The sequence below is a fragment of the Marmota flaviventris genome, chromosome 3 (assembly GCF_047511675.1).
Source record: "Marmota flaviventris isolate mMarFla1 chromosome 3, mMarFla1.hap1, whole genome shotgun sequence".
NCBI lineage: Eukaryota > Metazoa > Chordata > Mammalia > Rodentia > Sciuridae > Marmota > Marmota flaviventris.
The window spans coordinates 72,507,211-72,532,965 of NC_092500.1; the positions used below are offsets into that span (position 1 = coordinate 72,507,211).

Here is a 25,755-nt window from a genome sequence, read left to right on the forward strand (position 1 = left end):
TTCTTCTTAAGCTACACAAAATATGTCCTTTTTTTTAACAAAATTCTGAAAAAATTGTTTTTCTTTGTATTTTTTAAAAATATTTTTAGTCATCAATAAACCTTTATTTAATTTATTAATTTATATGTGGTGCTGAGAATTGAACCCTTGCCAGGCAATTGTTCTACCACTGAGCCACAACCCCAGTCTGAAAAATTGTTTTTTAATTGTTTTTTTTTCTTCATAAGAATATTTTAGATAACCAAATGCATGTTCAGTTAAAGTTACCTGTGTGTTTAGAGAATTCTTCCTTTTAGCTAATAGTAATTATGCAACTTTTTGGCATTTATTTTTGAAATTAGCTTTAAAGTTTAGAGAATTTTGCTTAGCTATAACATGAAAAGGATATTTTACAAAACTTTTCCATCAGAAAAACATCTTAAAAATTGACTTACCTGTAATTTACCATGCTAGAATAGGTGATAATGTAGAGAAATAATCTACTTCACATTAATAAAATATGAAATATTGGCCCAGATAACTAAAATTTATAACAGGGAATGAGAATCTGTTGTGAACAGATTATTCTAGGAGTTACATTTGGCATTACCAAAATCAAATGTAAAGGAAACAACTGCATAATGGGTGCAAGGTATCTTTTGGGGATGATAGAAAAGTTTTAGAACTATATTGAGGTGATAGTTGCACATTATGAACATATTAATTGCTATTGAATTGTTCACTTAAGAGTGGTTAATTCTGTGTTTTGTGAGTTTCATCTTAATAAATGCAAATCATTTATTTCCCCAAGAGAATAAAATGTAAATATTTTGATATATTATTCTTTTACATTTATTTGAAACTTTTTTATTCTGCTAAAAAATATTACCCCTGTGCATAGATACAGAAAAATGTTACAGTATCTGTAGATAAATAATCCAGTATGTCTCTCTAAGGTTCCAAATGTACATACCTATATCTTCCCGAGAATGAACCACAGGTTCTTCCCAAGTTTAAAAGATTAGAAGTGTTACTTTCTAGGAGAACTGCAAATGCAAATATTAAAGTCTGATTTGAAGTGAGCAAAACAAACATAAAGTCACTAGAAAGGATTTTTAAAACATTTATGAAATTTCATCATCAAAAGTAACAAAATGTGTAGAATTTTTCTCACAAAGGCTTTGTTTATTTTCCTTAGATTTAATGTAACCAATGGTTCTTTAAATAGGACTCTCTACCTTTGATCCAGTGCAGATTCCTACACAGATGAATTTCTTTTTTAGAAAATAAATATAGAATGTTATTTGTTCTTCACTGAATTCAATATAATATATAAAGGCTGTTAAGCTGGTTCACATATACACAGAAACATGTAACTGATTTTGCAATAATCCCTTCAAGATTGCTTTTTCAGAGGGGTATTGTATTTATTATAAAGTTTATCTGTAAGTCAACTGTGTGCTTTTGGTACAGTTCCCTGGACGTCAAATACATTTTCCCCAAAAGGTTATTGTTCCACTGAGAAGTATAATGCTAGTAAAACAAGAAGAGAAGAACTTGATTATTATAGAGTTTTATTATTGTAAAGTTTTAAATATTATATATTCTCTTGAAAATTAAAAATAAATAGCATAAATTTTACCATTTACATACTTTATAAACATTTTCCAAATTTGATTCTGATTAAGGTCCTGTTAAGGCAGAAATATGTATTGATTTTATTATGCAGTTTAGGAAACTGAGCTACAAGTTTGTGTCACACCACAAAGTAATTAATTAAGTTGAACTGTTTGAATACCTAAATTCTTTTGTCTTTTTACAACCACATTATTGTAGACATCGTGCAATTTTAATTTAAAAAGCAACAAATTATGAATATATACTATACTGTTGTTTTGTATGGTATGTGTATATTATACAAATAAATATGCATGTATTTAATGGGCTTATATTATTACCCATCAAATGGGAGAGAGAGAACAAGAAAGGGCATGAATAGCGAGGGAGATGATAGGAATATTATTCAGAGAAGCTGATATTCACTTGTATTTCAACAGTGATAGAGTGCCACTTTACAAAAAGATTGAGACAGCTGTATAGAGAACAGCGTAGTCATTGCATTGCCTTTTAGATTATTGACCCTAGAGTTAAAGCTTCATTCATTTTTTCCAAGACAAGTGTAAATGGAGTGTTGCCGCAGTCCGTTGCTCTTTGTCTCCTTCTGCTGATGACCACAATTGGTTTAGCTGATCTATCTGGTTCAGGCATGATTTCATTCAGCCTGACCACTTCTTATATATCCCTCCTGAAGCTCTGTGCCCCATAGGGGAAGATGACCCTTTCAGGCAGAAAAATGTAGGGTGAATTTATTCTAATATCTTTGGCTGACATGCTAAAGTTTACCTGCTTACCGAATAGATACCCAGTATAGCAAAATAAGGTTTATTTCTTTAATATTATCCTTACTATGAATTTACAATCCATTCTTTGAATTCAAAACAGGATTTTAATTTAAAAAGTTAAAAAATCATTTTCTGTACTTTTGGTTTGCTTTATGACTTCATGAGCAATATTTTATCCTTTTACAGCCTTATCTGATGCCCAAGGGAATTTTCTTTTAAATGGAAATTTTGTTGTAAGTATGTCAAAAAAGGAAATAAACATACAAGGAGCTATTTTTGAATACAGTGGATCAAACAACTCAATTGAAAGAATTAACAGTACTGATAGACTGGAAGAAGAACTTGTTTTACAGGTAACTCTTCAGTGGTCAGTAAGACTTCACTTTAATCATGTTAGTGATCTATACTGGTTAAATGCTTAACATTTATTATTAAAGATAGACATTATGTCTGAAGAAGGTATCTTTTATAAGTTGTATGTTCCTTTATATCTTTATTGAGGTGCTATGTGTGGGTAATTTATATAACCCTGATGTACGCTATTCCTTCAACATCCCTATGGAGGAGAGGAGTGACCTGTTCACATGGGATGCACATGGACCATGGCAAGACTGTACCAAAATGTGTCAAGGTATGTTAGTATTAAAGAGATGGGGGTTTAACTGTGCATGCTGTTATCATTTAATTCCTTCGAGTTGGGTTGCCTATAGAATCCTCCTCCTTTCCATAAACATAACACACAGGCATACAAAAGTGTACAGTTTTATTTTCTTCTTCTCACTTTTCCTCTCACTCTTTTTTTTCTCTTACTCAACAGACCCTGTTTTTAAAACTCCCCCTTTCTACTTACTGTTCCTGGTACATTTTCACATTCTCATTCATCCCCCCCTATCCTTTTTTATTTTTATATATTTTTTGCAGTTGCAGAAATTTTCTCTAACTTACTTACTTCCTACCTGCCCTCTCATCTACTGTCCTACACACACTCTTTCTTAGAAACCTGTCTCCCTCTTTTAGTGTTGAGATATCAACCATTCTTTCATTTCCCTTCCCAGGCTCTGGGAAAATATATTTGTACTAGTGGCATGATTAACTGAAAGGAGCAGAGAGGAAATGGCAGAGAAATTTATAGTAGGGACAGCAAATAGAAAGACTAGAGTCTTTGTGTAATGTTTAATTTTGGATGCTTAGTTGTGTAATACCGTGTTCAATGCAGGACAATTATCTAGGGACTGCTTTGTTTTAGATTATTAATGAGACTGCAGTTCTGCATTCAGGTTTTAAAGTCTAGTGGTTGCAAAAGAAGTATGAGTAGATATCTTAATTTAAAATAGTAATATAATAGTAATAAAATGGTAAATGCAATACTATATCTCTGTATGTATCAGAGATGATCACAGAAAAAGGTTATGAGGAGATTGAAGCTGAGGTATATATAGAGAAGTTTATATAGAATGGAGAAGTCATTTTCATGGAGAGTAGAGAATGTTTAAAAATACAGGAGAGCAGCGGTCAGATGAAAGGAAGCTTAGAACAGTATGGAGATGATCCTATAGGAGAAAGGAGGTGACCAGAGGCAGTGGCCCCAGATGATGAGAATGTGAGGAACAGTTTAGTTAACTGGTGTGACCAGATACCAAAGGAACTGTGCTGATTCATTGAGGAAGAGGCCCAACTGTGGTCCTGTTGCATTGGGACAGTGACCCACAGAGTGATTGTATGAGATCAGGCATTCCTGTGACTGCTTGGGCAGTAGTGTCTCAGAGAAGGGCTATGGTAGTAGATGACACCAGGTCAGCTGGGATAAATGCTAAAGTAGAAACCAGGGGCTTTGATAATGCAGAAGAAGGAAGGACTCACTTTCACAGGAAGGCCCTGGGTGTACTTTACAGGAGAGAATTGGAATTTGGGGAGCTGATATTCCAGTGCTGAGTGAATAAGCTGGTCTGTGGCCTTGGACATCGAGACCTAGGGGGACAAAGCCAAGCAACAGGTGAAAAAAGGCACATTCTTAAATGCAGTAGACACACCAAATAAAGAATATTACGATTCTGGGAGGTTGGGGAAAATTTGGTAAGAAGTGATGGGGGTGTCCAGACGAGGAGAACCACCTTAAAGAATCACGTGCATGAAAAAAAGGAGCTACTAATTCTTTTACCACACAGAATGCTGTGAACATATTCCTTTTTTTGTATAGGCTTTGGTTTCTCTCAAGATTCATTTCCTCAACTTTGTTTACTTGTTGACTTGTTTTTTAGTATGCTGAAAGTCATCAGTCCTCAAGATTTCTGTCAGTACTACACATTTTACTGGTATTAGAAGCATATTATCAGCTTTAATTTTCCTTCACATTTTTTATCTTTGTCTGTGACCCTCTTTTCTCTTGCACTAATTTGTTTGCATTGCTTTTTAGAGCTTTTATGTGACCATCACCTCAAGATGTCCCTCCTTTATTATCCTGGAAATTTCCTTCAACTTTCTCTTAGGCTGGATTCCTTGGTTTCTAAGTCTTACGAGTTCTTCTTTTTGATTTCCTTCCCTCATTAGGTGGACATGCTCCTCAGTACTTTGCTGAGAAAGAAAGGTAATGTTAGAGGCTTCCCATCTCTGAAAATTGCATTGTGTCATTCTCATTCTTGCTCAGTACTTTGGTACAAATTCTGAAACAGACGATTTCCCTTGAGAATTTTGAAAGCCTTGTTTTATGACTGTTTCCTCAGCTTGCTTTTCAATTTCATGCCCTTGTATGGGGTATTTTCGGTTCTGGAAGTTTTGTAGATCCCCTCAATGCTATTACCTTGATGTTGGTGCTTCATTTGATTTTATTTATTCTGTATTTGCCTAAGTAATCAGGATGTCATTTCAATTTGGAAACACTGATTCTTTGTCTTGAAAAATTTAGTTGCATTCATTAATTTTTTTGATAATTTCCTCACACTCATTTTTCTCTTCTCTTTCTGAAAGTTTTATTATTTGAGTACTCAGCCTCTTAAACTGAGGATTTCTTTTCTAATTTCTTCTCTTCATTTCACTGTTTTGAGGTTTCTTCTCATAACTTTTATTTAATGGGTATAATATCTTTTATTAGGCCTCTGAGGGTATTAAGTGTAGTCTTTGAGTTTTCTTCTGCTCTGACATATTGGTTTTATTCTAGTTATATTGTGTTTTTGTTTCTTTTGTTAGTGGATTTTTTAGAATTTCCAATGATTATTGGCTGTTTGTTCATATTTAGGAAGTACCAAGATGCTAATTGAAAGTTCTACATGTGTCAGATGCGTCAACCAGAGGCTTTGTTCTAGAATAACTGGATTGTTGAGAGGCTCTTTTGTTTGTCAGCAGGGTGAAGAACCAAATGTTGTTGTCAGTTGATCCTTTTTCTGGGTTAAACAGTTGCCCAAGAGAGGAATTCTCCCATCTCCTGACAGTCATGATAGGGTGGGGAATAATAGAAGACATCTTGGGGCCACAGTGGATGGAGATTTGGGGCTGGGATCTGTTCTTTCACTTTGGAGACTTACTTCATCACCCCATTTCAGTCTGCTGTGCTGTGGCTTCCCTGTATTGTGTCTTATTCCTTCAAGTTCTCCTTTCCTCGAGCTATGCTGTCCACCTGTGGCTAGTCCATGTGCTGTAAGTGTGAATTATTTACTGGATTTGGAAAAAATAGGGAAAAAAGAATTTAAAATATATTATTAATAATTTATAAATTGGTGCTATATTAAAATTCCAGATAATTGGATTAAATATAAATGCTATTAAAATTAATCTCACCTGCCTCTCTTTGCTTTTTAATGTGACTACTAGAAAATGCCAAGTGACACAGGTGGCTTCTGTTAGCCAGTGCCGCTCTTGGCTAGAAGGGTAGTCATCTAACTGTTCTTCATAAATACCTTTCAATCAAGTATTAATTTTTCTGGCCTACCCTCACAACATTCACCTCTTCAGAGAAACCTGGTGTCTTTGATTCCTGGACTTCTTTTGGATTTTGGATTTTGTGACATGCACAGGCTTTTCCTTATTTACTCTCTACCTTCATAGGCTTAGGATTCATATCCTTGACAGTCAAAAATCTATTCCCATCTGCTTTTCATATTTAAAAAAATTCTTATCTTGCTTACTGTGTTTCCTTTTTTCCCTGTTCTTTTAGACATATGCCTTTTCAAAATTCTTTATTTTAAAGGGGGTTTGGGAAAGATTAGAGATAAACGTATATGTTCATCTTCAGTCAACTGGCAGTACAAAGTGGAACTTTATAAACAGAAATTTGATCATGTCTCTGACCGCTTAAACTCTTTACTGTCTCTTCATTGCAGGAAATGTAAATTCAGACTATTCTGGCTGGTTAAGACCATTTCTCTGAGTTTACTTTTGCTGTTATGCTGCATACAACTAACCACCAAATCTCAATGGATTAGAACGAAGGTTTATTTATTGCCCATGTCATGTTTTGCTGCTAATTGGTTATGGCTGTACTCCAACTTGTTACTGCAACCATTGTCATTTTAAAAAAACTTTTTAGGGACTTTACTTTGTAGAGCATCTTTAGGTTTACTGAAAAACACTGGATAGAAAGGCTGAATATTCTGCCTTGTCCCTTCCCTCTCTGTTCCCTCTGTGCATCCTTTACTCTCTCCCTCCATTATTAACATCTTATATTAGTTTGGCACGTGTGTATAACTGATGAGCCAATTTTTATGCATTATTGTCAACTAAAGTCTATAGTTTATATTAGGATTCATTCTTTGTGTTGTACATTCTATAGGTTTTGACAAATATATGGATGATGGTATCATCCAGTGAAGTTTTGCAGCCCTAAAAGTCCTCTGTGCTCACCATTTCATCTTGCCTTCCTCCCCTACAACCTGTGACAACACTGATTTTTTTTATTGTTTTGTCAATGTCTTTTCATTCATGACTCCAGGCTGAAAGAGCAGCCCTTGCCTGAGAATCGCTGGAATAGGTCTCATCCACTTTAGTTGGTCAGCATAAGGCTGATGCCAGTTGACAGACGGAAGTGATCTTCTCCCACAGGAAGTTACTATGACATTGAGCAACCAGAAATGGGCACTTCCCTTCATATATAGGGAAAGCAAATACTGGGGAACAATAATATCATGTACCACATAGAATCAGCCCTGTCCCTAGCCACTCAATTTCCCCCAATCTCTGTCTTGGCTCTGATGAATTTCTTTTTACTCTGTACTTGTCCCACCTTCCTTTTTCCTCTTCACTAAGCAAACTTCTCAATCTCTTAGGATTCAGCTTACTTACTATAAAAAGTCATTCCTGACTAGATTAATATACTAGCATATCTTAGATGTAGTGTTGAAAATTTAGCTTTCTTACATATATCCTTTAGGCTTTTAGTAGAATTAAATACTTAGGGAACTTCTACTTATGTAAATTCTCATTTCATTTTTAATTTTCATTTGATTTTGGTCAAGGTCTTCGTAGAAGAAAAATTATCTGCATACGTAAGAGTGATCATGTGATTGTGTCTGATCAAAATTGTGACCACTTGCCACACCCATTGTTTGTGACTGAAAAGTGCAATACAGACTGTGAACTAAGGTAAAAAGGAAATAATGTGTGATATAACTACTATATAAATGCAACTAAACTAATAAGTGAGATAAATATAAAACAGTGCCTAACACAAAGTGGACATATCACTAATACCCATCATCTGCCTCTATTATAAAATTTCAGATTCACTAATGTGTGGTGAAACTCAGAAATGTATCTGAATTTTTATTCATATTACTGGCTGAATACCAGTTACCCAGGTCCTACACTCTGTTAGAAAACAGAAGTCATTTTGCCTGTAAAATAAATATAAGTAAACTCTTGTCTGAAAGCCATGGTTTAAAGATCTAAAACAACATATCTGTAGCCTGATTCTGTAATTACCATTGAACTCATGAACACCTAAATTTATAAGTTTTATGGATTAGAGACTGTATCAATTTTCCTGGTATCTTAGTAGTTAATCCATTGGGTACTAAGCAACATTATGGTAGATCATGGCAGGAAAGTTTGTATTTCTAATCTAAATTTCTTATCCTTTCCTCTTCCTTTGATGATTGGTAACAGACCAATACTAAGAATAGTAACGATAAAAATCTTCCAGTTTTTCATTTTTTATTTTTGCATTGTAGCAGGTTATATTCAGTATTGAAGGATAAGAATTTATATGTATATATATTTTTATATACCTAGCCCAGTGGTAGAATTGCTTGTTTTAAGTCGCATAAAACACAATGAAATTCTTGAGAAGCTATCAGAAATGAACTCTGTGAATTCTGTGCTTCTTTATACAGGGATCCTTATAATTTGGTTGCTTACTAGACTGTAATTGAGATAACTTGGCTATAACTAGCATTTTTGCTTATAATAAATATTTTCCCTGCAAACATGTCTAAATAGAGATTGGAATGAATTAATGAAGGAGTGTGATATTCTTTACAAAAACTGTTTTGCCAATTTTTAAGGACTATATCTTTATTGATGTATTCAGATTTCCAGATATTCTCTGTTCACGTATCAAAGTACTGTCAGAGGTTTTCAAACGGAGAGACTATTTGATTGACTAACATCAGACTAACTGATGTCTTCAGTTATAGTATTAAATCTGCCACTAACTACTTGATTCATCTTGATCTAAACCCAGTGTTTTCAAATGCTTTTGAAACTTGTACTTCCTTGGACATACCTCCAAAGTTACTATCAAGTGTCAGGATAATATCAGTAGATGTAGTGTTGATGCCCTGTCTCTAGCTTTAACTAGATATTTCATTTATATATATTTTGGAAGCAATTTAAGATTTAATGTGGAAAAAAGTAGAATTTCTGATCAAAAGAGAAAAATTTTCAAGCATTGTACCATTGGAATAGATAATCTCTTTGAAGCTTCTTTTTTTTTTTTATCTGTAATCTGAAAGTTTGAGCTATATAATCTCTTGAAACTACATCTTTACATCTTTTCAGGTTGCATTTCTGTTAGCTCTTAGAATTCTTAAAATTGAATTTCATGCATGAGTTTCTCTAAATTCACTTTTAAATTTGTGTTAATAGCACATTATCCTTTCTTTCTAGGTGGCACATCATTGGCAAAAGTGAATGTTCATCCCACTGTGGTTCAGGATACAGATCCTTGGATGTCCACTGCATGAAGTACTCCATCCATAAAGGACAGACTGTTCCAGTAAATGACCATGACTGCAGTGACCAAATTAAACCTCCTACCCGAGAGCCATGCCATGGTGACTGTGTTTTAACAAGATGGCATTATTTAGAATGGTCCCAGGTACAATAATTATTGGTTAAAGAAGGTTGTCTCCTTTTTCTTAACTGAATATTTAATTTCTCTGAAATACATATTTATAAACAATTTAATTTTTTATCTCCAAAAGTCATCTTTTTTTCATTTCTTTTCTGTTTTTCTTTTTCTTTTCTTTTCTTTTTTTTTTTTAATCAGTGTTCTAGGAGTTGTGGAGGAGGAGAACGGTCTCGAGAATCTTATTGCGTAAACAACTTTGGCCACCGTCTTGCTGACAGAGAATGTCAAGAGCTGCCTCAAATGATTGTAGAGAATTGCAATGAATTTTCCTGTCCCATTTGGGTTGCTAGTGAGTGGAGTGAGGTAACATTAAAAACATGAGGCTTAGAACTATTATAAATTGTGTTAGGAAACTTCACATCAAAGACTTTATAAAATTCACACATATTTAACTTTATCATTTAAAAATATTTTTTGTTAAAGGCAGTAAAATTTTTAAAATGGCTATCCTTAAACTATTTACAGTTATTAAGTTATCAATAACATTTGCTGATGCCTAATCTACAACTATAACTATTTTTATAAGAAAGTGCAGTGGCCTGGGATATATACTTATTCTAAGGTTAATTTTGTATCTTTGTTTCTAGGACTAGTGGACATTTCAGTGATACTTGGGGAGCAGAAGTTAGGGGTGGTGGTTTTGCCCAGTGGATGTATGTAGAGGATTTGGGTTATACCGAACTTAGAAATGGTCTCACAGCTGTATTTTAGTATGTAAATTGATCCTTGCATCATTTTGTAATGTATCGTGTTGACTTCTTACAGTGTCTTGTTACATGTGGAAAAGGATCAAAGCAGCGGCAGGTTTGGTGTCAACTAAATGAAGATCACTTGAGTGACGGCTTCTGTAATCCAAGTACCAAACCTGAATCTCTAAGACCATGTGAGCTTCACTCATGTGCTTCTTGGCAAGTAGGACCATGGAGTTCTGTGAGTATATGCAAAATTTTGACATTACTGTTAATTTTGCTGTGGTAAATATTTCAGCTTTGCTTTTGGATTCACTTTAGTTAAATAAGAGTCTTCAAATCTCATGTTTTTATTAGCTTTGATTAAACTATAAATATTTTCACATTCTGTGCTTACGTTGGCATCTTTACCTTATTTAGAATAGGCATTGTTAGAATAGCCAACCAGGAAGCTAGAAATCTGCAAAGTGAGCAATGATCAGACTGGATGAGTGTGGATAGTGTATTATCCTGTGAAGATTACCAAAGTTGATGGAAACCTTCTTACCTCTTTCTTCTTTATCTCTTTGAAATTTCTTCAGTGTATTAAGTGACATACATACACCAGATAGAGTTTGAAAGTATTTTGTTCCTATAATTATATTGAGTCTGCCTCCAAAATATCAGGCCTTTAATGATATGTTTTACATGATAACTTTTAAAACTATATTAACAATATACATTTTGTGAACTTCAGTATTTTAGTAATGTCTACATAAAGTATTTAAATAAGTAGGCATGATGATTGAATTTATTAATTTTAGGTCTTTTGAATCTTGTATAAAGTGCTTGTATAAGAAGATCTACTGAAAGTATATTATTAACTATATATTTATTAAGAAAATGGAAGTTTATGTAATTTTTGAAAAACAATGTTTTTTGATATCTATTTATCTTTATCTTTCAGTGCACAGCTACCTGCGGACTTGGGTATCAGATACGTGCTGTTAAATGTGTCAGCGAGCTCTTTAGTGCAGTATTAGATGACAGAGAATGTCAAGGGGCTAGTCGCCCAGGTGATAGGCAGGTAAAGGAAGCCTTTTTTGTGGATTATAAATAAAAATATTTATTATTTATCAGGAGGATTGCTAACATGTTCAAATTATTTTTATATGTACTTTTTCCACTTAAACTTCTATGCTTTAAAAATGTGTGCATGAAATAGAATTTGTTATTCTTGGTTTTGAAATTCTTATAGCTTTCTTATGACATAGCTTACCCTTTATCTGCCTTTGGATCATCATTCATTTAACTTGTGTATTCCCATTTTTTGAACTGTGCTTGTATAACAAGATCTATTATTATGAATATTATGGACTTTTGAAGTGTGTTTTGCCTTTTTAAAGTGGAGCTCTGTACTTTCAGAATGTTTCAGTCTAGTGGTATTTTTGAAGGACTTTGCTCTTTCACTTTTCAACTATCAGATAGAATGATCCAAATATTGATATTCAGTCTTACTGTCCACTGCTAGCACTTGACAGTACTTTGAACTTTTGAAAATAAAATTCTTTACATCATTTATTTGTGACTTGGTATGCAACTATTGTTGAATTAGATATTTAATAGAGACAATGAAATGCCAGAATGAATTTAAATGTGGTTGATTAATTAAATGATATTCTTTGAAATCTGTTTTTCTTTTGAATAGGACTGTATAGTTACTCCCTGCCCAGTTGTCCCCAATGTTGGGGCTACTTCGTTACCAGCTGTTCCTATTGGAAAGGTAGCACAGTGGAGACATGGTTCTTGGACCCCAGTAAGTGAATTTATTGAAGTGATATAGTATTTCTTATGGAGGTCTTTAGACACCAGCAAAATGTTTGGGACAGATTTTCTTAAGTTAATGTATGTATTCATTCTCAAGTATTTTGATGGTATGGACCAAGTGTAGGGTTTAGAAATAGGTCATTTAATGGCTAACTCATGCTCTGACTTTCAAGAGCCTGTGTTTATGTGCAGGAAATTTGAGCCTTTTATAGATTTTCTAATCTATAAAATGAGGATAATGATACTTATGTCACAGGTTGTTATAAGAAACAGATGTGATATTAGGCATTCATCAACTTTTAGTTAAACTACGGACATTTTCATGTTATTTTTCTGAACTGAAAGTTTTAATGTATTTAGTATTATCATTTGCTTTCATCTTAAATTTTAATTGTCTTTTAAATTATTTTAATGATATATTAAGATTCCCTTACATAGCATTTTTAATTTTGAAATATAACTAAGCATTTCAAAACATTATATTCATTCAAACTTTATATCTGTGAAATTTATGATCTAAACTGGAATATTTATTGCCCCATCTGTATTTAATTGAGAAATGATGCCAGGTAATGTTGTTTCTAATTTATGTTTTCTCAAGAAACTTGATGTTTTAGAAATGTGAGTAACAGTTAAGGTTAAGGAAAGTGGGAGAGGTACTATCTAACATTTCAATATTATTTGATTTCTTAAGTGCTCTGTGTCTTGTGGAAGAGGTAATCAAGCCCGCTATGTAAGCTGTCGTGACGCTCATGATGGAATAGCAGATGAATCATACTGTGCACACTTACCTAGACCTGCTGAAATATCTGTCTGCTTTAGCCCTTGTGGAGAATGGCAAGCAGGAAATTGGTCACCTGTAAGTATCCTCATGAAAAAATAGGAAGTGAAATGTTTAAATATAATATATGATATTTTATATAATATCAATGAAGTATATTACATAGTAAATGTTGACTAAATTTCTGGTCAGTGTTCAGCATCCTGTGGCCATGGAAAAACAACTCGACAAGTTTTATGCATCAACCACCAGCAGCCAATTGATGAGAATTACTGTGACCCTGAAGTTCGCCCCTTGATAGAACAAGATTGTAACCTGGCCGCCTGCCCACCCATGTACAGCCACTTTCCTAGTTCTTCTGAGCAGCCAAGCCATTTCCCAGGCAGGCATTTTCCATTAACTCACAAACCCGAAGATAATCAAAATCAGGGGGTCCATCTGTCAATCAGAGGAAACCAATGGAGAACAGGACCATGGGGATCAGTAAGCTATTCTTTATTGAGTTATATTATTTCTGTAATTTTGTTATATTTCAGCCCTTTAACAGATCTGTATATAATGACATCAAATGCTTTTAATGCTAAATTTATCTGAAGATCAATAGTTTAAATCTTAAATGGATTAAGCATTTTTGATGCAGACTATAACTCCCCAGAGTTCTTATTGAATTATAGACTAATGTGATATTATGATTACAAAGGAATGCACTTAAAAATAATCTGATTAGGGTCCATTATAATAAAAATAAGAGAAAACCCTTTAAGAAGTAAGACTACAAATGTTTATGAAAAAAATAAAACAAAAACTTACTGTGATCGACATGGAATAAACTAGGGTAAAATCATGGTAAACTACCAAAGGTATGATTGTAGTTCATATTTTACATGATATTAATGATACAAATTAAAGAAAAATACCAAGGTAAAAATCAAGTGACTTAACACTGTTTTGTTTTTGTTTTTTAATTTCTTCCCAGTTAATCTTAAAACTTTAATTCCTTTTTACTTAACATTCAGGATGAAGGTGGAAGATTATTTCCTAATGCATAATTGAAAGTCCTACCTTTCATCGACAAATTTTAATGAAGCCCTCAGTAAAATTTAAGTGTTTTTGTCAGATTTTCATGATTCAAAGTTTGCTTTGGGTTGAGTCAAGGCATGATTTTTTTTTTTTCCCACCATGCAAATTCACATTGTGGAATCTGCAGTTCATGTGTGTTTCTATTTTCTTTTGGCCAGTGTTCTAGCAGCTGTGCTGGAGGTCTCCAGCGTAGGGTTGTGGTCTGCCAGGATGAGAATGGACAAAGTGCAAGTTACTGTGATGCAGCCTCAAAACCCCCAGAGTCAAAGCACTGTGATTCGGGACCTTGTCCACACTGGAACTATGGAAGCTGGGGAGAAGTAAGTCATAAGATTCCCCAAATTTGTGGAGAATTTTACATATCTGAAGACCTAAAGTAAAGTGCTTTTTGACATTACCTCATTATCCCATACTGCTGGATAATTTTATTTCACTATATATGGAAAGAAATATTTTTCTTAATTGAAAGATCAAAACCCTGTTCTTTTAATAGGTGTTCTAATAATAGGTGTTTTAATAGGTGTGTAAGTCACTCACTCATGAAGGAAAGCGTGTATTCCAGATTTGTAAATAGAACCTGCTATGCTACTCAGTATGTCTGTGAATTACTAATATCTTTCTAACTTTTGTACATTATTATTCAAATATCTTAGAAAATTGGATTGATGTAAACACAGAAAACAAGGTGGATATGTAGACTATATTTTACTCCTATTGTTTAGTCATTCATTTGATGATTTTTCTCCTTTAAGCTAGATAGTTGTCAATTATTAAGCACTTTCATCATGCCCTGGTGCTCTTTGGCACTGTAAATGTAAAGATAATTTCTAAAATGGTCACTTTGAATATTAATCCCACCCATATTTTGAATGGGAAAGAGTAAGAAGCAATGATGTATGTTAGTTTGGGATGAATAATATAAATCAGCTAATTTAATTAGTCAAATGTTTTTGCTTAATTGTTTTTATTACGTAATTTTCTTCATAGGGAATTTATTGGAAATCATTGCTTAAAGGCATACTTTTGGCTAGGTGCTAATAAACATCAAGTACATTTTTCATATATACTTTAATATTTTCCAAAATTAAGTAACTTTAGTATTACAGTATTAGTAGGTATATTCATTTTAAAAGTTTAAATCATAGGAAAACTATAAACAAATACAAACTTTTATCATTTTGGTATATTTACTGCTAGATTTTTGTTCTGCATAGGTTACAAAAACAGATTTATATTATACATGCTGTTTTCTGTCTGGTTTTTATATAAAATGTATTAAACATCTATCCATGTTTATAAAATTTGACCTATCTCATTAGCTCTCATGGCTACATAATAATTCATTGATTATAATCCATACATTTTATAATTGATACTCTTTATTTAGGTAAATCAGTTTTGTTTCTGTCATAACCTGCAATTAGTATCTTATAGACTTCATACCTTATTGAAATATCTTCTTAATAAGTCTCAGAAACTGTCAGTTTTTATAATCATGGGATTAAAACTCTTAAATTCAGGGAGAAATGTTGAGAATTAGAAATAATAAATGTTTAAGCTCTAGCATTACTAATTATATTTCAAGAATGAATAACAGTCTCTGTAAAGTTACATAGGCTTGATATTTCCTCTTCTTATTTTTAGTGTACACAAACATGTGGAGGAGGAATAAAATCAAGATTTGTAATATGCCAGTTTCCCAATGGCCAACTGTCAGAAGAGCACAACTGTGAAATCTTAAACAAGCCGCCTAGTGTGATACAATGTCATGTTCATGCCTGCCCTGATGATGTATCATGGCATCGGGGACCATGGAAATCGGTACGATAGTATTCTCAATCTTAATTTTGTTTTATTTTACTAGGTTTCTTTTACTTTAATTTCTTTTCTTTATAAATCATGAAATCTACACACTATGATTTCTGATTGTTTTTTAAAGCAGACCGTTTGCCTTCTTGGCTTATATTATTAAAATTGATAGTTGGAAGAAGGATTGATTCAATTTCAAGTACTGTAATATTTAATAGTTCTATAAGTATTTATTTTTATATGTGAAGTTTGAACCATAGCACTATTCCCATGGAAATATTTTTCTTCATTACATCTTTTGTTTGCCTTCACTATTTACATTTGTATGTAATGTTAACACTTTGCTTGTAACAATGGCAAATCAAGGCTATGTCTTGTTTGAGCATATAACTGTATGTGGCTTTTGTCTGTCAATGTCCAATAACTGATCCAAAACCAAATAACAATCTTTTAAAACTTGTTTTTATCATTGTTAAAACTCATTATTTTGTTTGGAAATGTGAAAATTTATATTAAAGAAAAGATAGAGAAATTTACTTACATAAAATAAATTAATTGTTTACAGTTTGTTACATCACAGAAAAGTATGATTTATATAATAATTTATATGAATATTCATTTTTCTCCACTGTGTGGAGTTACTGTGGTTTAGGAATATTTTAATTTTCTGTTTTGTTATTTTTTGGAGCCATAGACCAAACTCATAAATATTGCTCATGAATGGTTTATTTTCTCTAGTTGTTTTCAGATATCTAAACTCTGAAGAATATTTAATACATAAGTATATTGAATTAGTTTTTTGGTCACTTCTGATTTTTTAAATCGTGGACAACTAAGTTCATTTCTTTCAGATGAAAAATTGATGTGAGTCTATAATATATTTATAATTGTATTTATGAAGTTAAATCATATTTTATTTAGAAAATAATCATAACTGCAATTTTACAACTAACCCTTTTTTATAATTTTTTATTGGTTCTTTTTAGTTATATATAACATTAGGATTCATTTTGACATAATTGTAAAAGCACAGAATACAATTTTCTCTAAATCAGTCTCTAATACTTCCCCTTTCCCTCCTCCCTCCCTCCTACTGTTCTCCTCCCTCTAGTAACCTTTCTGCTATTTACTTATAACATTTTTTTTTAAATTAGTGCCTTGTGGATATACATAATGGTGAGATTCACTGTGGTTTATTCTTATATGTACTTAGGAACTTTAGGTCAGATTCATTCCTCAATTCTTCCCTTATCCAGTCTCTCCTCCTTCCCCCTCATTCTCCTTTCTTTACTTCACTGATTTTGCTTCTAGTTTGATGGAATACCCCTTGCCTGCCTTCCCCACCACCACCCCTTATTTTGTATTAGCTTCTGCATATCAGAGAAAACTTATTCAACCTTTGACTTTCTGGGTCTGCCTTATTTTACTTAGCATGATAGTCTCCAGTTTCATCCATTTACCAGCAAAGGCTGCAATTCATTCTTCTTTATGGTTTAGTAATATTCTGTTGTGTATATATACCACATTTTCTTTATCCATTCATCTCTTGAAGGACACCTAGATTAGTTCCATTGTCTGGCTAGTGGGTGTGTTGCTAATGCTGATTTTATATCTTTGATATCAGGCAGTGGGATAGCTGAATTATATGGTGGTTCCATTCCTAGTTTTTTAAGGAATCTCCATACTGATTTCTAGAGTGGTTGCACTAATTTTCAGTCACACAAGCAGTGTATGCAAGTATTTTTTTCTCCACATTCTCACCAACACTTGTTATTGTTTGTATTCTTGATAATTGTGATTCTGACTGGTAGAAGATGAAATCTCAATGTGATTTTGATTTGCATTTCCCTAATTGCTAGAGATGTTGAACATTTTTTCACATATTTGTTATATTCGTCTTTTGAGAAGTGTTTTTTTCAGTTCTTTTGTCCACTTAGTTGGATTATTTAGGTTTTTTGTTGTTAAGTTTGTTGAGTTCTTTTTATTTAAAAAATTTTATTTTTAGTTGTAGATGGACACAATACCTTTCTTTTATTTATTTATTTTATGTGGTGCTGAGGATCAAACCCAGTGCCTCACATGTGCTAGGCTTATGCTCTACTACTGAGCTATAACCCCAGCCCTGTTGAGGTTTTTTTATGTTTTTTATTATTTTTTTTATTCTGAATATTAATCCCCTGTCTGGTGAGGAAGTGTCAAAAATCTTCTCCCATTCTGGAGGCTCTCACTTCATTGATTAATTTTTTTCCTTTGCTGTGAAGAAGCTTTTTAATTTGATGGCATCTCATTTATTGATTTTGGTTTTATTTCTTGTGCTTTAGGAATTTGTTAGGGAAGTAAATGTTTGAGTGTTGGACCTACATTTTCTTCTCTCAGTTGCAGAGTTTCTGGTCCAATTACTAGGTCTTTATCCACTTTGAGTTGAGGTATAGGGATCTAGTTTCATTCTTTTACATATCGATGTCCAATTTTCCCAGCACTATTTGTTAAAAAGACTATATTTTCTCCAACATATATTTATGGCATCTTTGTCTAGTAACAGATAACTATATCTATGTGTTTGTCTTCTATTCTATTCCATTGATCTTCCTGTTTGCTTTGGTGCCTGTATGATGCTATTTTAGTTATTATAGCTTTGTATTATAATTTGAAGTCTGGAATCATGATGCCTCCAACATTTATTCTTCTTCTTCAGGATTCCATTGGCTACTCTGGGCCTCCTACTTTTCCAAATGAATTTTAGAACTGCTTTTTTTCTAGTTCTGTGAAGAATGTCATTGGTTTCTCGATGGGGATTGCATTGAATCTGTACAATGCTTTTACAGTATGACCATTCTGACAATATCAATTCTGCCGATTCAAGAACATGGGAGGTCTTTCCATCTTCTAAGGTCTTTTATTTTTTTTTCTTCAGTATTCTATGCTTTTCACTGTAGAGGTTCTTCCCTTTCTTGGTTAGATTAATTTCAAGTATTTTTAAGGTTATTGTGAATGTGATAGTTTTCCTAATTTATGTTTCATCAGATTCATTATTGGAGTATAGGAAAGTGTTGATTTATGTATGTTGATCTTGTGTTCTGCTACATTACTAAATGTGTTTATCAGCTCTAAAAGTCTTCAGGTGCACTTTTTGGGGTCTTCTAATTATCAACCAACAGAGATTATTTGACCCCTTCTTTGCCTATTTGTATCCCATTAATTTTCTTGAATTTGCCTGATTATTCTGGCTAGAGTTTCAAGGACTATGTTGAATAAGAGTGGGGAGAGTGTACATCCTTGTCTTGTTCTTGTTTTTAAAGGAAATGCTTTCAGTTTTTCTCCATTTAGTATAATGTTGGCCTTGGATTTGTCATATATAACCTTTACAAAGTTGAGGTAAATTCTTTCTATCCTGGTTTCTCTAGTGTTTTAAACATGAATGAGTGATGTACTTTGTCAAATGCTTTTTCTGTATCGAGGTAATCGTGTGCTTCTTGTCCTTGATTTTATTTTTGTATTGAATCACATTTATTCATTTGTGTATGTTAACTCAATCTTGTATCCCTGGGATAAAGCCCACTTGATCATGGTGTACTATCTGCTTAATGTGTTTTTGTAATGTGGTTTGTCAATTGGACATTATTACACTAAGTACATGTATGATTATACAACTGGTGTGATTCTACAACATGTACATCCAGAAAAAATGAGAAGTTATACTCCATTTATGTATGATATGTCAAAATGCATTCTACTGTCTTATATAACTAATTAAAACAAATTGAAAAAAGAATTTTTGCATCTTTGTTCTTGAAAAATATTGGCCTGAAGTTTTCTTGATGTGTTTGTCTGATTTAGGATCAGGGTGATACCTGCTTCATAAAATGAATTTAACAGTGTTTCCTCCTTTTCTACTTCATGAAATAATTTGAGGAGAATTGGTGTTAGTTCTTCTTTGAAGGTCTGGTAGCTGCTTCAGTGTATTACTTGATATTAATCTGTTTAAGTTTCCTATATTCTCCTCATTCAGTTTGGGTACATCATGTGCCTCTAGAAATTTGTCAATATCTTCAAGATTTTCTAGTTTGTTGGAGTATGAATTTTCAAAATAACAATTATTACTAATTATTTTCTGGATTTCAGTAGTATCTGTGGTGATATTTTCTTTTCCACTTTAATTTTATTAATTTATGTATTCTCTCTCTTTTGGTTAGTTTGGCTAAAGGTTAAACAATCTTATTTATCCTTTCAAAAAACTAACTCTTAATTTTATTTATTTAGAGAACATTACATGAGCTATTGAGAAGACAGTTAATTCATGGATAGATGGAATATCCCATAGATGTCTGTTAGGTCCATTTGATTAATGGTATTTTTTAGTTCTGAAGAATCTTTAGTTTGTGTCTGGATAATCTATCTAGTGATGAAAGCGGTGTGTTGAAATCACTTAGTGTTGTTCTATAACAGTCTATTTGATTGTTAATATTGAGGAGGGTCTATTTTATATATGTAGATCCACCATTGTTTGTGAGATAAATATTTACCATCATTATATCTTATTGGATGATTCTTATAACCAGTATGCAGTAACCTTCTTTGTCTCTTCTGGTTAATTTTGACTTGAAGTCCACTTTGTCTAATATGAGAGTAGCTACCCTTCTTTGTTTTTCCAGTACCATTTGTATAGTATATCTTTTCACCTCCTTTCACCTTTAGTCTGTGGATGTCTGTCTGTAAGGTGAGTCTCTTGCAAACAACATATTGTTTGGTCTTGTTTTTCATCCAAACAGCCCCTGTGTTTTAAGATTGAAGAGTTTAGAACTTTTACATTTAATGTTATTGTAGAGAGATGGTTTTTATTTCTTACCTTTTTAACTTATCTCTAATGCTTCATTCAGATCTGACTTTTTAAATTTACTATTCTTCTAGTGTGATTCATCCTATGCTGGTTTTCTTTCTTTTTTTTTCATTTCTTCTTCATGAAATATTTTATTGAGTATGTTTTGTTGTGCAGGCCTTATGATTATGAATTCTTTTAGTTTCTGCTTATTATGGAAGGTTTTTATTCCATCTTCAATTCTGAGGAAAATTTTGCTGGATAGAATAATCTTGGTTGGCACTCATTTTCTTTTAGAACGTAGTATATATTATCCCAAGCCCTCCTGGTTTCTAGGGTCTGGATTAGAAATCAGTTGAAATCCAAATAGGTTTCCCTCTAAATATGACCTGCTGGTTTTTTCTTACAGTTTTTAGAATTATGTTCTTATTCTGCATGTTAGATATTTGCATTATCATGTACCTTGGAGAAAATCTTTTTTGAGTCTGTGAATTTGGAGTTTTGTATGCATCTTGTAATTTCCATCTCATTTCTAAGATTTAGAAAAATTTTAAGTATTATTTCATTGAAAAGATTGTACATTCCTTTAGTGTGTATTTTGGAGCCTTCATCTACCCCAGTGATTCTTAAATTTGGACTCTTGATGTTATCCCATATTTCTTGAATATGGGATAAGCTTTTTTTTTATGGTTAACTTTGTTTTCAAGATTATGTATTTAAGGCCTGAAAATTTATCGTCCAAGTTGTCTAATATATTGGTGATTCTTTCCATTTAATTTGTTTTTATCGAATCTTTTACTTCCAGGATTTCTCTTTCATTTCACTTTCTGTATATTCTAATTTTACCCCTGATGTCTTCTTTTAGCCCACTGATCAATTTAACCATAAACTTTTAAGATTCTTTCTCTGACATTTCCTTCACTGTGGTATCAATGGAGTCAATTTTTGAAGTGTTATAGCCTGTTTGGGATGGTTTGCTCCCTTTTATTTTCACATTACTTGTATATCTACCTATCTATTGAGATGTTTATTGCTTCTTTTTGTAGGCAAGGGACTGTTTTGTGATCTTTTTTTCTGTAAGAGCACTCAGTTGGGCAAATATCCAGGTATTGATACTTGAGTTCATTTTGTGGCTTCTGCTCTTCCCATTATCAACACCACTTTGAGAGAAGCCACTGAATCTTATTTACTACAGTCACTTCAGAGCACAGCTGCATACTCTTCAATCTTATGAAAAGTGAAAATCTTCTTTATATCATTCTCTACAATTTCTCTAATTCAGTTATAATCTTGTAAAGTTCCGGAAAGGTAGTTATTAAATATTGTAAAAATTGCTACCATTATATGGAGACTGAAAGGTAAAAGGGAGAAAACTGGGCAAAAGAGAGAAAAAAGACTAAAGATAGAAAAGAATAATTTCAAGGTAAAAAGAAGAAAAGAATGAGGGGTATTTGAGGCAGTAGCTGATAATATAAAAGGGAGAAGAAGGGGTAAGGTATAAACTGGAGCTACAAAAACAGAATGATCCAAATAATGCTTTAAAGCATTAGAAGAGATACATTCTGATGGGTTGAGAGCACAGTGTTAGCTATTACGGTAACAACTGTCAAATCAAAATAAAAATTGATGTATATAATCAAAGTTGATGTTACAGGTATTTATAGCAAACCAGGTTGAGTTGAAGAAAATTCTTTTGGTTTAGATTTCATTCAAATTTGGACAGTTAGAAGATGTCCATCATTGTTTGGCTTTTGATCCCTCTATCCCTCCAGAAATACTGGGGCACAGGAGCCCCTCCCTTAGTTTCTATGGATCTCCCATCAGCCAGTTCTGGTTTGTCAACTCAGGGGTCTGGGTCTGAGTGCTCAGGGGTACAGCAGTTATGTCTGATGGTTGTTTCTATTGTGTGCAGAACTTCAGGATGCAAGGGCTCTGGGCGGTCACTGTGATTGCCTTGGGTCCCATGTTCCCACTCCCCTCTACAGAATCCTTTTCAAAATGGGCTAGATCCTGGTGGCTATCTACAAGCACAGGTCCTGTGGTTGTAGATTCTCTGTGAGTAATTTGTAGTGCAGAAGCATTCCCCTTTGCCAGTGCAGCTCACTGGGATATTGTCCTTAGGAATGAGTAAAGAGATTCAAGTGATTTGCCTGGGTTCTAGCTTCCACTGCCCCAAACTGTTTATTGTGGGTGCTGCTTCCCTTTGCTGACTGTGACTGAGGCAGTGTGCAGTCCATGTCCAGACACTCTCCAGCTGTGGCCATGGTTGAGACAAGGTACCATTGCTCTCTACTGCCTTGGACCCAGGCAACTTTTCACCTTGACTGACCTCCTGCTGTCTATGCTTGCAATCCAGGAACCCTCCCTTTAAGCTTCCTGGGACACAGGCAACATCTTTCCATAACCATCTTTCTCTGGCTGCTGCCAAGATCTGGGGATCATCCCTCTATGCCACTGGAGACCTAGGCAGCTTCCCACTGGAATTTGTTTCATGCAGACTGTGGCTGCAGTCTGGGGATCAGTCCCTTTAGGTTCATCAGGACTGAGACCACTTCCCACCATGATGTGCTTTCCATCAGTGTCAGTGGTGGCTGTGATGCTGACAGCTTTCCTTTCTTCTTCTTGGGACAAAACCGCCTTCCTGCTGGGATCTGATCTCTCACTTTCAGCCACTATGAATTGCAGGCAACTGCTCTGTCTCTGCTTGGGCTCCTGTGAAAGCTGTGTAGAGTGCTGGGTTAAGCTAGCACTTCACAGTGGGGCTGCTCCACCCTGCTTTCCTTGTTCCAGGTAAAGTGTGGGGGTTGCAGCAACTTTTGGTTAGTAGAGATCCAATTAGAAGTTCTTTCTTGTGGATTCATAAGAGATCCCACTGCAGGGGTGCTCCCTCTAGTTTAATTTGCTATTATCTGGTGATGAGGAGATGCAGTAATGATGGGGATGAATGGTCACCTGTGGGTTCCACAAAATGCTGAGCTTTCTTGGCTTTCTTTTTACAGTTTGAATGTGAACTGCTTGATTTGCTTGAAGGGCACCATTGCTCTTGCCATGTTTTATTTTGGTCTGCTTTTCTTTCCAGTTGTTATTAAGGGGATGAGCTTATGTGCTCTTTCTTTCCCTTTTTCTCCTTTCTTTCTTTCTCTGTTGCCCCTCCTCCCTCCCTCCACTCTAGCTGGGTTCAGGGTTAGGGAACTCTGTCCTTATTTTTTACTCCAGTACTCAAGCTTCAATTCTCTTCAGGTATCAAACTATGTAATATTGGATCTTAGAGCATTTATCTGGTCTCAGGCCAGCTGATCTTTCACTACCTTCTTTCTGTATTATGAGAGATCAGGAATTGCTGTCTAGTTCCATTCCACCATCCTCTCTGACTAGACCCAACCCTTGGTAAAGCATTTGCTTTGCCCAAGACAAACTTTAACAGTGAGATATAGGTCAAGTTCTAGTTCAGGCTGAAATTTATCTTTATAGTCCAAGTGTGACTCATGTTACAAAACAACAGAACATTTTAACTTTATAAGAAGATTTTAAAATAAAATCACTACTTCAGAGCACCATCCCTTTGTGGGAACTAAAAAAAAAAAAAAAAAAAAAATTTTTTTTTTTTTTTTGCCATAGAAAGCACTCACACAGTTATTCAATAAATGTTAACTGGTCATCTACTATGTCTTGGGCACTATGCTACAGAGTTAATTAAAACATATTTTTTATCCGTGTAGATTTTACAGTCCATTCAGGGGGATTAGAAATACTATAGAAACTCACCCTAAAAGGAATCTTTTTTTATTAACTATCTTAGATTGGAAATTCAATTTCTCCTTATTATAGCTCTTCTACTTTCTCTTTCACTTCATTGATTTTAGTTGTCAGGCATCGTTCTTAATAAGACCCTCTTAGAATTTTGCCTTAATTAAAAAAGCAGCATCCTATTCACTGATTAGAGACTGAGTAGTAATGGCATTGGTTTCTCAGCACAAAGGTTTTATTTTCCTTACTGATTTATGACTTTAATCGCAATGCACTAAACATTTACTTGTTATTCCTGCTTTGTGGTAGATATTGAAATAATGAAACTAAAGTGTTTTGAGTCAGATTTTTCTGTATAGCCCCTGATCTAAATCTAGTTACCACCACCTCACCCCGACCTAGTTTTATAAATAAGTTTTATTTGAGTATAGTCATGCTTGTTGTTCTTGTATTATCTAAGGCTGCTTTTTTTGCATTCCAGCAGCGAGTGGAGCTGATTAGTTGCAATAGACTGTATGATCCGCAAAGCCTGCAATATTTACTATTTGGCCCTTTCTGACCCTGTCCTATTTAATGAATAATATAATACATTTTAAGTTTAACATAAAAAATGTACAGACCATTAAAATTACAATTATTCCTTTTGAATCAATTTTAGGTAGATATTTTTCAGTCCTTCATTTGACATTCAAAAACACTTTTAGGTTTACCAACCTTTTCTACATATCTATTTCGGTTTTTGCATAATTTTATGTATTGTGTTGGAATTCCAATATATTTGTGTTGTGCTATCTTTGTACATAAATGGTGCCATAAGTGAAAAACCTGAGTGTTCATTCAAATCTTGTGCACAGACATCTTTTTCAATCTTATACAAATAAATAATGAAGAAAACATATAACAAAAAATTACAAAGTAGGAAGGCAGAAGTACAGAATTCTCATCGTTTACCACGTCTGTTCCAAAAGGAGTTCTTTGAATAATTCAGTCTTTGCACTAGGAAAGAACTTTGATGTCTTTTTTTCTTGATAAACTGAAAATGAAGTTTTTACTATTGTAATAAATGTTTATATTAGAATTTTTACAAACTTATTTATTTACTTTTGTATATGTATAAAGTACACATATATCATTAGAGTGTCTGGATTTCTTTTATTACCTGAAGAATATTTATTTGTTAAATTAGCCTTTTATATTAAAAGGGCTTAGGGGATCTGAAGTTTTGTTATCAAAACTAGATCTAATCTTTTGCCTTTTTCAATGTTATTACATATTAGCCAAACTTCAGAATACCTCTTGTCAACATA

At 33.6% G+C, this 25,755-nt stretch overlaps 1 protein-coding gene across 1 annotated transcript in view; it reads left to right on the top strand.

Moving 5' to 3' along the window:
* Adamts20 (ADAM metallopeptidase with thrombospondin type 1 motif 20) overlaps nucleotides 1-25,755 on the top strand; it is a 153,269-nt gene that overhangs the window by 65,178 nt on the left and 62,336 nt on the right. The window contains exons 17-28 of the mRNA XM_027934237.3: nucleotides 2,568-2,734; nucleotides 2,883-3,012; nucleotides 7,826-7,952; nucleotides 9,477-9,687; nucleotides 9,859-10,023; nucleotides 10,486-10,650; nucleotides 11,356-11,475; nucleotides 12,097-12,204; nucleotides 12,910-13,074; nucleotides 13,189-13,479; nucleotides 14,235-14,396; nucleotides 15,721-15,897. Coding sequence (XP_027790038.3) covers nucleotides 2,568-2,734; nucleotides 2,883-3,012; nucleotides 7,826-7,952; nucleotides 9,477-9,687; nucleotides 9,859-10,023; nucleotides 10,486-10,650; nucleotides 11,356-11,475; nucleotides 12,097-12,204; nucleotides 12,910-13,074; nucleotides 13,189-13,479; nucleotides 14,235-14,396; nucleotides 15,721-15,897 — 1,988 coding nt within the window. The remainder of the gene's footprint in view (nucleotides 1-2,567; nucleotides 2,735-2,882; nucleotides 3,013-7,825; nucleotides 7,953-9,476; nucleotides 9,688-9,858; nucleotides 10,024-10,485; nucleotides 10,651-11,355; nucleotides 11,476-12,096; nucleotides 12,205-12,909; nucleotides 13,075-13,188; nucleotides 13,480-14,234; nucleotides 14,397-15,720; nucleotides 15,898-25,755) is intronic.